We start from the raw sequence: 17691 nt of genomic DNA on the forward strand, positions 1-17691 counted from the left end.
AGACCTGGCCAGATTGGTGTGTTCACTAAGCCTAGCTCATTGCTTGCACCATGGCTCACACGCAGCGCAGCAAAAATCACATGCAACCGCACCAGCCTAGCGAAGGCAAAAAATGGCGCGATGTCCTCTCTTGTACGACCGCTCGCCGACCGGGGCCCCGTCCACGAATTTGTCTAACCGTATCCCAATCTTTGCTTTTCTTCCTATCTCGTTTATGCCCCCCCTCGTCCCTTCGTTTGTGAACCACTGCTGAGGTGTTGCACTTTGATGCACACAGCCACGAATTTGTCTAACCGTATCCCAATCTTTGCTTTTCTTCCTATCTCGTTTATGCCCCCCCTCGTCCCTTCGTTTGTGAACCACTGCTGAGGTGTTGCACTTTGATGCACACAGTTGCGCGGTTCACTTTTCTCTTCATTTCTTTTTCTTTCTAGCGCAATTAAAAAATAACAAAAAATGATACGGAGGATTTGCGCGTCACCAATGGCAACGCTTGAAAGAACCAATCGCCGTGAAGAAAAACCGGCGCGCAGTTGCTGCAGTTGTCAGACGCTCACTCGACTTGAGAGCGCTTACGTCGTGCGCTTGACTTGGCGTCCGTCTGAAGTACTTGAATACTTGCTGCTGCCAGCATAGTAGCTTAATTTCCTTTCCAAGACCAATGGAGCCTTTGATCGACGACGGCGGCGTGCAGAAAAAGGTGGGTATAGCATGTGTTGCGCTTCGCTTATTCGCGCGAAGCAGTTCGCCAGTAGCGTTGCCCGCCTAGTTGACTTAAGCGCACTTGTCCCGCCGCGGTGGTCTAGTGGCTAAGGCGCTCGGCTGCTGACCCGCAGGTCGCGGGTTCAAATCCCAGCTGCGGCGGCTGCATTTCCGATGGAGGCGGAAATGTTGTAAGCCCGTGTACTCAGATTTGGGTGCACGTTAAAGAACCCCGGTGGTCGAAATTTCCGGAGCCCTCCACTACGGCGTCTCTCATAATCATATGGTGGTTTTGGGACGTTAAATCCCACATATCAATCGACTTAAGCGCACTTAAATGGCCTTTTAAATTATCATGACATGCTACTTTGACGATGAGGTAACTCTTATCGTATTCTGGCTCTACGTGCTGCGCGAATAAGAGCGATTCACAAGCATTTACTCGATCAACGCCAGTTTGCGTTCTAATGTCGGCGGCCACTCAAACCGGACCACGGTGTCCGGACCAACTGCGCCGTGCACCACCAGAATTCGCAAATGCATATCGGTGATGAAAACTCGAGCATCTGCTTCTCAAACTCGACCGACTGCTCAGGTTGGGCAAGCTTTATTTACTCGATGAACGGCAGTTGTGTACGTTGTCGACTGCATGCCCACACAAAGAGGAACGCCGATCAGCGTTCGTCAACTCGGGCGCTTGTTAGACCGATTGCACGCGATCGATTTGCTCAGTAAATGCTAATCGTCATTAGACATCGCAAACAGTGCCGGGATCGAAAGTGCGTCCGTGTTGACATTGACAGGCATTTGCGCGCGCGGTGCTACTGAACAAAAGTAATGACTAAAAAAAAAAACACAGAAAATATAGGCATGCGTGGAAGACGTGCAGCAGTCGCGACGAAAGCTGGCGTAGTGGACCTAATAAAGTACAGTTTCGAAGCGCCAACTGTGCCATGAGCCCCGCCGAGGTGGTCTAGTAGCTAAGGTACTCGGCTGCTGACTCACAGGTTGCGGGTTCGAATACCAGCTGCGGCGGCTGCGTTTCCGATGGAGGCGGAAATGATGTAGGCCCGTGTGCTCAGATTTGGGTGCACGTTAAAGAACCCCAGGTGGTCGAAATTTCCGGAGTCCTCCACTACGGCGTCTCTCATAATTATATGGTGGTTTTGGGACATTAAACCCCACATATCAATCAATCAACTGTGCCATGAATCATCGTTTTGTGAAGTACCATAACGCTATAAAACATATTGCGAAGCACGTGCGTTTCTGTTGTTGCTGGGGCTGATGATGAGAAGAGAGCCATTGAGTGCTAAAAGAGAGGTGTGTAAATTAAAGGCCTTCATTTCAATTATCCATCCCCTATTTTCACATTTCCTCTCATCCCTCCCCTTTTTTTTATGAAGGATGAGAGTTACGTGGTGCCAGGGAAGGCAAAGACGAGTCCACGTGTCGGTTCCAGAGCCGTCGTCGTCATCTTTTGTGTGCATTGTTTTAGCGAGAGATATGGTCATAAGAGAGAGAAGGAGTAAACGAAAACTGGAAAGCCAGGAAATTAAGGTTATATGTGCAAACACACCAACGAGACGGTAGTTATAGCGCGAGAACAGAACGACGACTCAGAGACAAGAAGGACATGAGTGCTTGGTCCACTGTAAATTCAACAAGTTTAGCCCATTGAATTGTTGCTGGGGTTGTCACTTTTCCCCTAGAAGAACCCAGCCCATGGAAGAGGGTGGAGGGGAAGGGGCACAGGTATTTGTAGAGGCAGTTAAGCTATCTTCAAAAAAAGCTATTTGCATTTTAAGATCACTTCCTTCTCATTTTTGAGTTTCATTAGGCCCTACTTTCTGGCAGTGTTCTTCTCACATATTGATGCACTTCAAATCATAAATATTTCTTATACTGTAGCAATCAGGGTTGTTACCTGCCCGGTTTTACATAGGCCTGGCTTGTTTTCTAGACAGTGGGTCAGTTGCCGGTATGCACCTGTTTGGCCGTTGTGTCACAAATACTTTTGTCTGTATTTGATCTTGGTGCAGGTGATTCTTAGAGGCAAAGGCCCATTGGTACCCGAAAACTGTGTTGTCATTCTACACTACAATGCTTACATCAGTGGAAATGAAAGTGAGCCATTCGACTCAACCTGGTTGCGGAACCAACCACAGCGGTGCAGGTAAGTGCAGTACCATGAAGCACATCATTATGGTAATGGTAGCCTACATGTTTGTGACAGCCACTGCCTGTCTAGGGATTAGGTGACTGCAATATTTTGAAACAACACAAAAGACTCGAAAAAGGCATAACAACACGAGTGCAGCGCTCTCATTATTGAGTCTCATTTCATTTCATTTCATTTTATTACCTTAAAGGTCCCCAGGGGGACATTACATAAGGGGTGGGGTTACAAAAAACGTACAAAAAAAGCCATGAATTAGCTTGAAAAATGGCTTGTGACGCTATGCATAAATGTTGATGGACAGGTGATTGCTGCAATATGGTGGGGTAGGTCATTCCAGTCTTTTGCTGCACGAAGAAAAAATGAGGCAGCAAAAGTAACGGTGCGGGAACGTTGACGGGCAACTTGAAAGACATGGCCAACGCGATATGACCTGCGAAATGGGGGGGAAATGTAAGGTTCGATTGCAAGTGGACTGTGAAAAAGTTTATGAAACAAGCAAAGGGTGGCAATGCGGCGGCGGGAAGATAGAGGGGACAGGCCAATTTCTTCTTTTAAAGATGACACGCTAATGTTATAGGCATATGAGGAATGAATGAATCTAGTAGCACGGTTTTGAAGTGATTCGAGTGCAGCAATGAGATACGCGTGTTGTGGGCTCCAAATTGACGATGCATATTCAAGCTTGCTTCTTACGAGGGACTGATATGCTAATAATTTTACATGGCGGGGTGTGTTGCGCAGATGACGTTTTATGAAGCCGAGAGTACGATTAGCAGCTGCGATGATAGTCCGGATGTGCTCAGCCCAAGTTAGGTCACTGCACAAAGTTAGGCCAAGGTATTTGTAGGATTGCACAAGTTGAACAGGAGTGTTAGAGATTACGTAGGAAGTGGTGAGCAGGTCATGGCGACGCTGAAACGACACAAGTTTACATTTGTTAGGATTAAGTTCCATTTGCCACCGTTCACACCAACGCAGCACTTGGTTAATGTCACTTTGGAGGCTAATTTGATCAGATACATTCGTTACTGTGTGGTACAAAACGCAGTCATCAGCAAACATGCGTATGTTACAAGTTAAGTTCGTTGGTAGGTCATTAATATATATGAGAAATAACAAGGGCCAAGGACGGAACCCTGAGGGACACCTGATGTAACTGGAATAAAGTTGGAGAGCTGATCATTTACAAGGACAGATTGGGAACGGTTATGTAAGAATTCTTGGATCCAGATTAAGACTGCGGGATGTAAGTTTAAGTGGGAGAGTTTCAGTAACAGGCGTTTGTGAGGTACCTTATCAAATGCTTTGGTGAAATCTAGAAATATGGCGTCGGTTTGAAGGTTATTATCGAGATTGGAATGAAGGTCATGAACATAAAGTGCTAGTTGAGTTTCGCATGAAAACCCTTTTCGGAAGCCATGTTGTGCAGGATGAAAAAAATTAACCTTGTCAAGAAAACTGATAATGTGAGTGAATATGACGTGTTCCATGATTTTGCAAGGCACTGAAGTTAATGAGATGGGACGATAATTTAGAGGCGAATTTTTGTTACCAGCTTTGAAGACTGGAATGACCTTCCCTTTTTTCCAATCGTCGGGCAGTTGGCCTGTGACAAGTGACTGCGAAAACAATAAACATAAATATTCGGCACAGACATCTACAGTGTTTTTGAGGAATTTGGAGTTAATATTGTCTACACCCGCAGAGGACGACAGCTTTAGGTTGTTAATTATAGATATTATACCAGACACGGAAAATGTGATGGGTGGCATCAAGAGTTCGATAGTGGAAGTCGGCATGTAAAATGAAATGTCTGTTTCTTTTGTGAACACTGATCCAAATGCGCTATTAAAGTCTTCTTCTGTGTCTTTTGTCTTTTGTGCTGTTTCAAAATGAGCCCAAACAACTAGCCCAACTCACCCTTATGACTGCGATATATCACTCATTTATAGTGCACTTAAATGGTATCATAGCAGGAAAGTAAAGCAGCAAATTGGGCTAGTTGGAACATACTCATTGCGATCAGTGCGCAAAAAGGACAAAAAACACAGAAAAGTGCACAACTGCAGTGTAGCGACTTACAGACTGCGCGCGTGTCAGCAGTTTTTTTTAAATGAAAAAACACAATGTAGGGGGGCTTTTGTGATGAGTGACGTGCGTGAAGGTTCAAAGTGCGCGCCATTACAAGGGTTGGAAGCAGACAACGAAGGTGTCACAAGCGCTGGGCTAGAAACAAACAAAAAAAAGAAACCAATAAGAATAGGCTACGATGGTGGTGCCTACCCTTCAAGTAGCCGCCTTGTCCATTGTGCAGACGGGATTCAGCTCAAGACATAGCAACAAACTTCGATGAGACCAGCCTTGTGTCCATGCTAAGGTGAGGGACTGTTAGGTTAGGACTTCAATAGCGCAAGGAGACAGTGAAGGATTGTTTTCATAGTCTGTCTATGTTATGTGTGGTAGTTTTTTTTTTCGTGTGTGTATAACGTGTGATGGAAATGGTGGCTCAAAGATGGAAATAATAGCCTTCATGGATGCTTGGCTAAAAGAGTTCTCTTGTGTTGGTGGTGTCACATGCCATGCTCTCTTTCTTTCTACCACAGTCTTGACGAGCTGACGATTCCCGGTCTGGCAATGGCAGTACGGAGCATGCGTCGAGGGGAAGAATGTCGTGTGGTAGTGTCGCCCAAATACGGGTTCGGGGACATGGGTTGCCAGCCTCGCATCCCACCACGTGCCACTCTGGTCTACGAGTTAACACTGCTTAATTTCATTGAGGTTGAGTATGATGGTGACATGGACTGTTTGGAGCATGAAGACTACAGGCAGCTTTCCTTTGATATTGTGTATGAGGTAAGGTCATTGCCATGCACCACACCATGTGTGTAGCATGCTTGTTCACTTATTGGGCAATCATGATTTTTCCAGAAAGAGATGGGGAGGAACTTAAGAAAATTATGCAGATGTGCTTCACTTGTAATCAAAATAAAAAGTGGTGAAATACATATATTTTCTTAATCAAGCATACTGTAAAGTTATGTTAAAATCCGCATGCCTTTTGAGGATGAATTTAATAGACTTTAATTTAATAGACTTTTTTTTTTTTGCAGCTATTCAATTCACTGGCCTTTGTGTGAGAGGGTTCTAGTGCATTCACTTCTGCAGGCTTGCAAGTGCGAGCCTACAAAAGTGGATATATCAGAGCTGCTAGCACCCCTCTACACCCACACAGAAGGGGTTTCACAATCCTTTCTATTTTCTTCTACAGTATTTTCTTGTGTGTAAAACGTATCCTCACTTTTCATGACCTTCTTGGGAAAAATGATTTTAGATGTACCTCTGTATAAGACACATCTATTTTTAACTCAATCAACATGATATAACACAATGACAAACCTAGAGTGCGAAATACAGTCATGCACAGCATTGCATACCTGTAAGCAGTAGTACATGTTTGTGGTGTCGATTGTTCGGGAACAGTAGGGCTTGTATGTTTGCTTTTTAAAGCTTATCTCTGGAAAAGTCATGTTCGAAGTTCCAATGGGCCCGCCTTTATGCTTTAAGTAAATATGAACAAGCAACCTTCATTTTGAGGCAAAAAGTATAAATTTAAGGGCTCGAGTTTCTTTGTTTGACACAATATTACCGAGAATATGTGTGCATTTAAACAAGGGAAGCATCAGTCAGTGCCCTCGCCCTGTCAATTGCTAGCTTCCTGGTTAGCTCATTTGGGAGAGCGACCGCCCCGGAAAGGCGTTGATCTAGGGTTCGTATCCCGGACCAGGACGAATTTCTCGGCAACCAAGGAGCTTTTCTTTCTGAGAAATCCGTACGAATTTTCTTGTGACAACGAGCTACAAACGGGTGGTTGCCGTCTTTTCCTTTTATAGCATATGTGCCTGTATTATAAACTGGCAGCTGACCAATAATCTCCCGCCTACTACCTGAAGGCATCAAGTCTGCCCTCGCTATGAATGAGGAAAAAAGCGTCAGTTTAAAGGCTTGTTTTTTTTTTTTTTTGGTAGGCACAATATTAATGAGAACCAACTACAAAGATGCCAAGGAAAGTGTAGGTGGCATTGATAGAAAGTGATCTAAATATGAAAAAAAAAGAAAAGTGTACCAAAACATCACTTGCTGCTTACAGGGGTCACACTTGCAACCTTTGAAAAATGCACCCGACACTCTACCACCTTCACCTCGTTATAAATGAGATGGATATGCATGACAAACTAATAATAGCTGAACAGTCAATCAAGTGAAGACTTTTTTGAGAGGCAGCCTGTTTGCCCCTTTTGAGTGCAGATGTGCCGCCGCAAGCACCGAAACGGGAACCGCTTCTACGAGGCTGCTGACTATGCAACTGCAGCTCGCTGCTATGCAGAGGCCGCTAAAGCTCTGGAGTGGACGCAGACGACTATGACCTGCAAGGATGAGCTGCTGGTCAAGCTGTATGCCAACCAGGCACAGTGCGCCTTGCGCATGCGCAACGCAAAACTGGTATGTTTCTCATCTCAAGCTGGAAAGTTTTGCAGAAACGAAAGCAGAGCAGAAACTGTGCTCCTCCTGTTTCCATCCTTCACTGTCGTGTGCCTGGTGATGGCTGTGCCAAATTGCACCAAAAAGTGAAACCTTCCGTATCACGCTATATCTTTGCAAAAAATCTTATAAATTGGCACCAACGCATTTTTGCATTAAAAAAAGAAAAAAAGAGGAGGAAGAAGACTGGACATGTCTGCAATCTGCAATTTGCATAAACGTTGCTAATTTTCTGTGATCATTGGAGCATACTGGCGAGTACTAGGTAGTTAAATAGACTACGTCCAGCTTGTTACAATAATTACGGACAGGGGAACAAGAGTGTCGGAGAGAGAAAGAAACCAACAATGCATGCATTTCAGAACACACTTGAAAGGCGGCTATGCAAACACGGTTGCTAGAGGAGAGCTGAGCACAACTCAAGTGCCGACAGTCAACCAGAAAAGCGCGCTGAGGCAGAAGAGAAAGTAGACACAAAACATGTGTACAGGTAAAGGGTGCCACCTGTTAATCTGGCATGCATATGTCAGTGGTGATGTGCAGGTTACACTTAAGAAATACTAACAGCAATTTTTCAAGTTGGATTTACTTTCATATTCAAACGTGCTGTATGCAGAAACAGCGCGGCAAGTGTGAAGCTCGGGAAGTGTCGATCAGATATATTATCTTGATATTAAAGTCGCTTGTTGTGTGGGGTACCTACTGAAATCAATGTTGGCACGACATCAGGCACATCTGTCTAATTATGGTGGCTCCATGCAGCAGTGTGGCTAGCTGGGATGACGTGAAGTACAAAAACATGCAGAATGGCCGTTTGTGCTTTACCGATGGGGCCACAAAGTGAAGCAGCCGTGTAAACTCAACAAAATCTTATGCGAGCATCTGTCTAGAAGCTCTCATGTCAGGGCACAGTAGGAAGCTATAGCGGCTATTAAAAATATGTTGCAATTAAATTTCAAAGGTGCGCTTGTACGTACCATGTACAGTGAAAGTTTGATACAATGCATACTCATCTAGCAAATTATTGGCTTCAGTGAACTTAATATGCACTTGTGTTGGCCACACTTCACTTGAATAGATATTTAATCTTTTTTTTAACAAAGCCGAAAATGTGAGGGTGACTGTTATATTAGGTGTAACGAAGAAATAATTGGTTCATGCAAAGCTCAACGTTTGAGATGTCGCATAAAAAGCGGAACAAAATTTTTTTTTATCGTTTGAAAAAGTTGAAGAAACAGGATTATTCAGAGAAAAAAATTAATGAGTTCCGTGTAAAAAAAAAAAAAAACAAGTGAATTTGATTGTGCCATCATATGAACTGATGTATCAAATGTCACAAGGAGATGGGTAAGGATGGCCTCATTTATAGTTGATTTATGAAGCCTAGAATGATATGTTTTTGCGTCGAGGAGCCTCGCACGATTGAGATTGTCAGTTTATTGATGCTGAGTTTTTATCTCTGCCATTGCAAAGAATATCTGATACAAAAAACTAATTTATGGTCCTAATGCTGTGTTGTAATGAAGTTTGACTGTGCCACATTTCGTAGAATCCTGAGGGGTCGGCCTTTCCCTTGATGAAAACAACTGAAAACTTTCGCTTCGTTACCCGTGCTCAGACAAGCTCCTGTGATTACTTTCCTGCTGTTCACAAGTGCACCTTTTCAGTCAACAGTTGGCATTTGTATTGTACTGAGATGTTGTGTCTGTGTTAGCACACCTACTTTTCTTTTGTGACAAATACTGTGCAGTTAGCTCAACTTTGTTGGGTCATTGTAAAGCTGTGCAGATGTCCTTGTTAGCATGCATTAAACTGCATTTACGAGAAGCATGATAAACTGTAGCACAAAGGAACAGGGACAGTGCGAAAGCACAGGACTAGCGCTAGCTGCTAATGCACGCATCCAACTGCAGTTTATTGTTGATAATGCAAAATACCATAATAAAGTGTAGTTCTCTTTGCACTAAGTCTTTCAAGTGATGAACCAGCTGGTTGTGTGTCATCACGCAGGCAGTGGCCTGTGCACGCAGAGCCCTGCAGCGGAACCCCAACTATGCCAAGGCACTTTACCGGTGTGCAGTGGGGCTGCGCATGCTCGGCGAGTTCGAGGAGGCAGCCGAGCTGCAGCGGGCGAGCGCCTACGCGCTGGTCCCCGACTCGTCGGCCATTGGCCGTGAGCTCTGTGTTCTCAACAAAAGCCTCTTCAACCGAAACCAGGAGATCAGTGCGCTCTGTCGGTACGTTCAACACGAGCCTGTGATTTCTGTTCACTTGCATGCCCTGTCTTGCGATGTATGTTAATTGGTATCATCATACAGACACAGCGAAAAAGCAGTATAAATTGCATATCTAGGTGTCAAAATTTTGCTGAGCTAGATTATTTGAAGAATCATGCATTGGCACCCATTGTAGAAATGAAAAAAAAAAATGTATATGGTAAAAGCTCGGTGATTCGGACACAGTTAATTAATATGAACTTACAGTTGATTTGAATGTCCGTCCTGGTCCCGACACAGCCTTGTGTATTTCTTTGGGGGAAACTCCCTATAGTTCTTACACCTCTGCATCTGCAACGGTTAATTCAAACTGGGCTGCCCTACTTTTCATTGCTCCTCGCAGAAGTCATCCCAGAGTGATCACAATATTATTGTGTTCATTATTGTTCAAGGCTCGAGCGTTGCCACACTCCTCCTGCTGTGGCACCGTAGGCACGCCGCGTCTGCGCTTTTGGCGCCGGGAGTTGTGTGGCACGATTTTGGCCGACGGTAATAGGGCATAAGTGGTGCATACCCTTAAATGCGCCTCAGACTGGAAGTGAAGAGCTTGACGTTTGTGAGCTGTAATTGTGGCTTCAGACTGTCTGCTGTTACTTCCATGTAACAATACATTGCGAAACCAGACCAAATTTACCAGAGGTGCAAATCAACGAGACAGTGGCGTTTCTCAGCAGATGAGAATTCGGCCGCTGCACTGTATCCCTTGGGCAGGCTGCAAACTGTGTTCATGGATTGGCAACAGAAGCTCAAGCAAATGCAAAAAACTGATTTGGACATTAAGGCATACTGTTCATATGAAGGCATGTCAGTACTTGTTTCTGGTGTATCACTGATTGATCAATTAATTCTGTTTGCTGTTAGAGTTTAATGAATCTGATTTACGGAACCACCTGCATTAAACATATAGTGGCACCTAATTCGGAATGACAAGTTCGGAGGTGGTTTCTGTGAGTTCCGCCTGTGTGTGTGGTGCTACATCTCTTCACTTTAGCATTCACTTGCTAATGTTAACTCTGCTTAATTTGAACATTTTTATAGTCGTTTTCGGTTTTTAACTTGCGTGTCTTTGTTTATAGCTGACAATTATCCATTTGGCATCATCATGTCAACATGGTGTTTCTAGATTACTCTAAAGCTTTGATTGTATTCCTTATCAAAGGCTTATAATTAAACCAACACACTTGAAGAATTGCCCTAATAAACAACAATACACCAGCACTAATGTCTCTAACTGTTCTTGTGATTCTGTAGCTTCTGAAGTTTCCCAGGGCACCATACTGGGTCCTTGACTTTTTCTTAATGATGTGGCTAAATGTGTATAATCTAAAATTAGACAATTCATGCCTGATGAGGGGGTCATAAATTGGAATATTATTGTTGACATTGGCCACCTTTTTTCTTGATGATGACCTTGATGCAGTCACTGCTTGTGTTCGTCATGGCTGATGTCTCTGAATGCACTTGTAACAAATCAAATGTCGTTCATAAATGTCAATCACCAACAATTACACTCTACTTCCCACAGCCTATTTGCTCGAATATCGTAGCCTTGAACTTGCAGCACAAGTACCTTAAGTACCTTGGTGTACAATATTTATTTTAATTTAGTTGGATAATGCTCCATTGTCCCTATAGCTTTCCCGTAGCACGAAAATTTTTTTTTCTTTGGCGAGTCTGGCTTTGTAACTATTTGTTGTAAGGCAACTCACCGCCTTTTTAAAAAGCAAAAATGTCTCCCCTCCAATTTCGCCTTTGCCTTTCCGGTAGTTACCCCAAATAGGCTTTTGTCCCGTTTCTGCTATTCATTAAATCTTCTTTGCCTCCCCGACTTTCCGCTCGCCATATACTATACTTACTAGTGAGTTTTTTAGCTTTTTTTTTCTCCACTGTAAGTCAACGCTCTTCCTATCATATGTGGAGAGATTTTGGGAAACATCGATACTTATCTCTATAAGTACTGAAATCTGGACACTGATTCTGAGATATCAAGTTCTTGTCCAACAGCTAGGCCTGTAGCCAGGGGGGGCGGGGACGGGCTGTTTCTTCGTAGAATTCAGATGGAGGTGCGAGTTTTACCGAGGTCATCAATTAAAAAAATAGCTGTTTTTCAATACCTTCATCAGGTGCCCTCCCTCCCCCTCCCCTTTAAAATATTCCTGGCTATAGCCCTGTTACACAGCTATGTTTAAACACATGGTCACTCATTGCACAGTTCACATGCTTAGCGATTAGTGATATTCTACTATTCTTCCAGGCAATATTACATGATTCAAGGAAACTTCACCTACTATATAACATTCTTCTAGCATTCTCTATAGATACCGGGCGGCCGTCGTACGTCGCCAGCTGCTCTCCTCCTGAAAAGCGCCGCGAGTGTTGGCAAGAACAGCGCTGGCATGTGAAGCAGACGACACGGAGAAGGCTCTGCTACTTTCCGCATCGTATTCGTATAGTAGCAGCAGCTTTTCATTTTCAACAATCGCCCAAGGCAAAGAAAAGACGCAGCAACAGCATTTTTTTTTTTTTACACTGTGCAAAGTGTACGACTGTCGAACATGTCTTCAAATAATGGTGCCTGTCGGGCTTTTGGGAGTCTCTCGCACAGTTGTTTGTGGTTGGGACAACGTTCAGTGGTCGCCATGGCGCCGGGAGTTGTGTGGCACGATTTTGGCCGACGGTAATAGGGCATAAGTGGTGCATACCCTTAAATGCGCCTCAGACTGGAAGTGAAGAGCTTGACGTTTGTGAGCTGTAATTGTGGCTTCAGACTGTCTGCTGTTACTTCCATGTAACAATACATTGCGAAACCAGACCAAATTTACCAGAGGTGCAAATCAACGAGACAGTGGCGTTTCTCAGCAGATGAGAATTCGGCCGCTGCACTGTATCCCTTGGGCAGGCTGCAAACTGTGTTCATGGATTGGCAACAGAAGCTCAAGCAAATGCAAAAAACTGATTTGGACATTAAGGCATACTGTTCATATGAAGGCATGTCAGTACTTGTTTCTGGTGTATCACTGATTGATCAATTAATTCTGTTTGCTGTTAGAGTTTAATGAATCTGATTTACGGAACCACCTGCATTAAACATATAGTGGCACCTAATTCGGAATGACAAGTTCGGAGGTGGTTTCTGTGAGTTCCGCCTGTGTGTGTGGTGCTACATCTCTTCACTTTAGCATTCACTTGCTAATGTTAACTCTGCTTAATTTGAACATTTTTATAGTCGTTTTCGGTTTTTAACTTGCGTGTCTTTGTTTATAGCTTACAATTATCCATTTGGCATCATCATGTCAACATGGTGTTTCTAGATTACTCTAAAGCTTTGATTGTATTCCTTATCAAAGGCTTATAATTAAACCAACACACTTGAAGAATTGCCCTAATAAACAACAATACACCAGCACTAATGTCTCTAACTGTTCTTGTGATTCTGTAGCTTCTGAAGTTTCCCAGGGCACCATACTGGGTCCTTGACTTTTTCTTAATGATGTGGCTAAATGTGTATAATCTAAAATTAGACAATTCATGCCTGATGAGGGGGTCATAAATTGGAATATTATTGTTGACATTGGCCACCTTTTTTCTTGATGATGACCTTGATGCAGTCACTGCTTGTGTTCGTCATGGCTGATGTCTCTGAATGCACTTGTAACAAATCAAATGTCGTTCATAAATGTCAATCACCAACAATTACACTCTACTTCCCACAGCCTATTTGCTCGAATATCGTAGCCTTGAACTTGCAGCACAAGTACCTTAAGTACCTTGGTGTACAATATTTATTTTAATTTAGTTGGATAATGCTCCATTGTCCCTATAGCTTTCCCGTAGCACGAAAATTTTTTTTTCTTTGGCGAGTCTGGCTTTGTAACTATTTGTTGTAAGGCAACTCACCGCCTTTTTAAAAAGCAAAAATGTCTCCCCTCCAATTTCGCCTTTGCCTTTCCGGTAGTTACCCCAAATAGGCTTTTGTCCCGTTTCTGCTATTCATTAAATCTTCTTTGCCTCCCCGACTTTCCGCTCGCCATATACTATACTTACTAGTGAGTTTTTTTAGCTTTTTTTTTCTCCACTGTAAGTCAACGCTCTTCCTATCATATGTGGAGAGATTTTGGGAAACATCGATACTTATCTCTATAAGTACTGAAATCTGGACACTGATTCTGAGATATCAAGTTCTTGTCCAACAGCTAGGCCTGTAGCCAGGGGGGGGCGGGGACGGGCTGTTTCTTCGTAGAATTCAGATGGAGGTGCGAGTTTTACCGAGGTCATCAATTAAAAAAATAGCTGTTTTTCAATACCTTCATCAGGTGCCCTCCCTCCCCCTCCCCTTTAAAATATTCCTGGCTATAGCCCTGTTACACAGCTATGTTTAAACACATGGTCACTCATTGCACAGTTCACATGCTTAGCGATTAGTGATATTCTACTATTCTTCCAGGCAATATTACATGATTCAAGGAAACTTCACCTACTATATAACATTCTTCTAGCATTCTCTATAGATACCGGGCGGCCGTCGTACGTCGCCAGCTGCTCTCCTCCTGAAAAGCGCCGCGAGTGTTGGCAAGAACAGCGCTGGCATGTGAAGCAGACGACACGGAGAAGGCTCTGCTACTTTCCGCATCGTATTCGTATAGTAGCAGCAGCTTTTCATTTTCAACAATCGCCCAAGGCAAAGAAAAGACGCAGCAACAGCATTTTTTTTTTTTTACACTGTGCAAAGTGTACGACTGTCGAACATGTCTTCAAATAATGGTGCCTGTCGGGCTTTTGGGAGTCTCTCGCACAGTTGTTTGTGGTTGGGACAACGTTCAGTGGTCGCCAAGTCGTCTAGATAAAATGACACGTGTCCCATTCAGGTCTTCGCACCGGGGAGCACTGTTCGAACATCGACTCAGCTTTTGGGCATGGTGCTGTGCTTTTAGGCATTTGTTTACATACGGAAACGGATCAGAAGGGCCACGATGCCTCGTCCCTTTTGGGACTGCAAATAAGATGGGCCTGATTGGCAAAATACTGTAAAATAAACAAATTTGCTTTTTAAATGCCAACATTGCTGTTCTAGGCTGCTCGAGAGTCCTGATAGCTCAAATGCACTCATGACTATACCAGTTATATTTAGCTGCGGCTTTCAAGGCTTGACCAGTGGGTACACAAATATTTGAGTGTCTACTCCATGAAAAGGTTGCTACTTGCATGAAGCAGGCCACATGCGTGAAGTCACGGAATATAAAGGGAACAACGAAAGCCAATTGCGTTGCAAGTGCGTCCGCAGATGAGGCTCAACGAGAGAAGCTGCGATGTGATATAGCACCATTTCTACTTCCCTTGAAGACGTGCAGCACTTTTTAGTGAACCAAAGACACTTGGAGTGTTTCTATTTCTGTGTCTATCTATCTGTCTATCTATCTAGATGCCGAAGTCAATATACGCGATCTTGTCACCCCCTCAAGCTAATTAGTATTAACCAATGCATAGGTGGTTACGAGATTGTGACAAACATGATGGCATATACACAAACGCGGGATGCTTAAATGAACCACAGGTGATTCACAGTTTTTATGTACCCAGAAGTGGCATCACACATTGTAGCTTGAATGGGTGCGCTTCAAGAAAAATGCGTGGTCAGCCGTGATGACCTGAGGTATGCAAAGCATAGAAATCAGGATACCAGAAGGAACCGCATCCAGGCATTTTAGTGGCAATCAATCATTCTACAAAAGAGCCTAGTCAGGTGTTGAAAACCTCTTTTAAAAAGACCATATAGCACATGTATGTGCAAGAAAATGTCGGTGTAACTAGCGTCAAAAGTGATTGCAGTCCTGGTTTTCTAATTGTATTACAAGGTAATTAACATTACCTATGTACATCTAATGCTGTGATACAGATGTCATGTCGGCTTAATGCCAATTTCAGTTGCAGTATGTTTGGCTGTGCTTTATAACCATCGGGTTAACATTACATATGTGCTTTTATGACTTTGAAAGCTATTATCAGGCATTGGTTGACCCCGGAGCAACCTCTGTTGAATGTAGCAGCTATGTTCGATGTTCACCGCATCACACACGAAATATGACTTGCATCGTAGCGTGCACTTCGTTTCAATAAAAATGACTTCTCTTCCTGACAATATGCCAGACCATATCAGTTAACCTTGAAACAACAATCGAATCAGCCTGGCTGGCAAGCCCACTATATCCACACAACTATTCCATTTACAAAAACATGTTGATGCACTTCGTTACACTTGACTCAAAGCTAAAAAAAATGCAGAATAGACTCACTGGCTGCTTCACATAAGATCGACCTGCAATGCGTGGGATCAAATGAATCCTTCCTAACACTTTGCCATTCTGTCTACACATTAACACTGCCTTGTAATATTGACAAAAGAGAGTGTACATCTCCCATTCCTTCTCGTCTTTCTTTACTGTATGCTTCGCACGATTGCAGTTGTTCCTCCGTTGTAGTTCTTGCATGCCCACTCCCGTATTCTTTTTTTTTTCTTCAGTGCTTTGTGGACTTTAATATTATAAGACGATGTACCTTTCACTCATTGTACACTTCTTGTGGATTTCGGCAGCACACGACGCAAGCAACTGCAGCTCACTGAAATTGAAGTAACATACAACGCCGCACCCCTGCAGCAAGCGAACGCACCCGTTTTGCGACCTACATGCCATTAGTAGTTCGCCGTTACACCGACAGAGGCGCCGCCAGTCCAAACTCGCCCCGCACCCAGTGCCTATATGAAGCGAAGCAGTTTCAAGCTCTGGCATACCTTCGTGTGGTAGAACATCTGCTTGCCTGCCACGCAGGAGGCTCGAGTTCGATTATCACCCAGAGTGAACCTTTTGTCTGTCGTTTAGTATTTGCATCTGTCTCGAATTTCAGCTTGTGAACAATGCATATTTGTCTCTTACAACCAGTGATGCTGGCATCAACCAAAACTTCGGCAAAGCGAGCTCTGTAACGCTATCGTGTCAAATTGCCATTTATTAGTTCGTCTTTTTCACATACAGGTGGCAACCACAATCAATGCACCTATGCATTTGTAGTCTAAGGCATGTCCGAATTTTGATACCAGGGCGCCTTGTGTGAATGAATAGCTCAGTTAGATATGCATGCATACATTCAATGTGTATCGCAGTGTGTAATGGCGTTGTTGACTTGCATTCTTGAGCAGCAACATGATGCGTGCACTGGGGACCGATGGCAGTGCCAGCGAGGAGCGCCTGGTGAGCAGGATGCGTCAGCGCTTGGCCATCGAGCGGTCTCTGGAGCCAGTTCCTCGTATCCTGATCCGCAAGGCGATCGAGGCACTGGCTGTTGCACCGTCGGGCACTGAGTTGCCGTTTGTTGAAGGCTTCAGCCCGGAGGAGCTGGAATACGTGGAGATACTGTGTCGCAGTTGGTCTCCGTGTTATGAATTCGAAGATGGACTCAAGGCATTTGCACCTTTAAGTAGCGCTCGTACTTGTTGAAAGCGTTATATATAATGTCAGTGGAAATACTGAGTGAATAAAGACGAATTCACTTTAATGTTAATCTGCTTCAGCCCTGTTAGGGTACAACAGATGTGACAAAAGACGTGAATTAGAACCTCAAATGAGTTGTGTGTGAGAATCTACTTTTACTGCAAAGTAGTTTAACCCTGGTTCATCGTTTCCAGCTGAAGTATGGCGACTGGATTAGACATTCAAAAAAAAAAAAAAGAAATGTAATGGTCGAGTCGTGATGCAGCAAAATGCGAGAGAAGAGGATTGGTGTTATGCTGATCAAACCTATTGCATATTTTGCCCAGCACCCCGGAGTAACTACTACAAACTTGTTCATTGATGAGGGTTGGTTAATTAGTATTGTTTTAACCTGAGAACTACTCATTAATCAATATGTCACATGTAGGCATGTTTGAATGACCTCTAACTGCTATTTTCGGAAATGAACAAATTGTGTGCTTATTTTTTTCCAACTGGTAAAGAAAGC

At 43.7% G+C, this 17691-nt stretch overlaps 1 protein-coding gene across 1 annotated transcript; it reads left to right on the top strand.

Moving 5' to 3' along the window:
- On the top strand, nt 1–17115 carry LOC142795377 (inactive peptidyl-prolyl cis-trans isomerase FKBP6-like; the record flags this gene model as incomplete). Its single annotated transcript, XM_075886046.1, has 6 exons — nt 1–700; nt 2745–2878; nt 5488–5737; nt 7190–7384; nt 9434–9660; nt 16892–17115. Coding segments are annotated over exons 1-6 (1069 nt in total), but the record flags the coding sequence as incomplete, so codon positions are not given.
- Nucleotides 17116–17691: the final 576 nt, after the last annotated feature.

The sequence above is a fragment of the Rhipicephalus microplus genome, unplaced genomic scaffold, assembly GCF_043290135.1.
Source record: "Rhipicephalus microplus isolate Deutch F79 unplaced genomic scaffold, USDA_Rmic scaffold_640, whole genome shotgun sequence".
NCBI classification, from domain to species: Eukaryota; Metazoa; Arthropoda; class Arachnida; order Ixodida; family Ixodidae; genus Rhipicephalus; species Rhipicephalus microplus.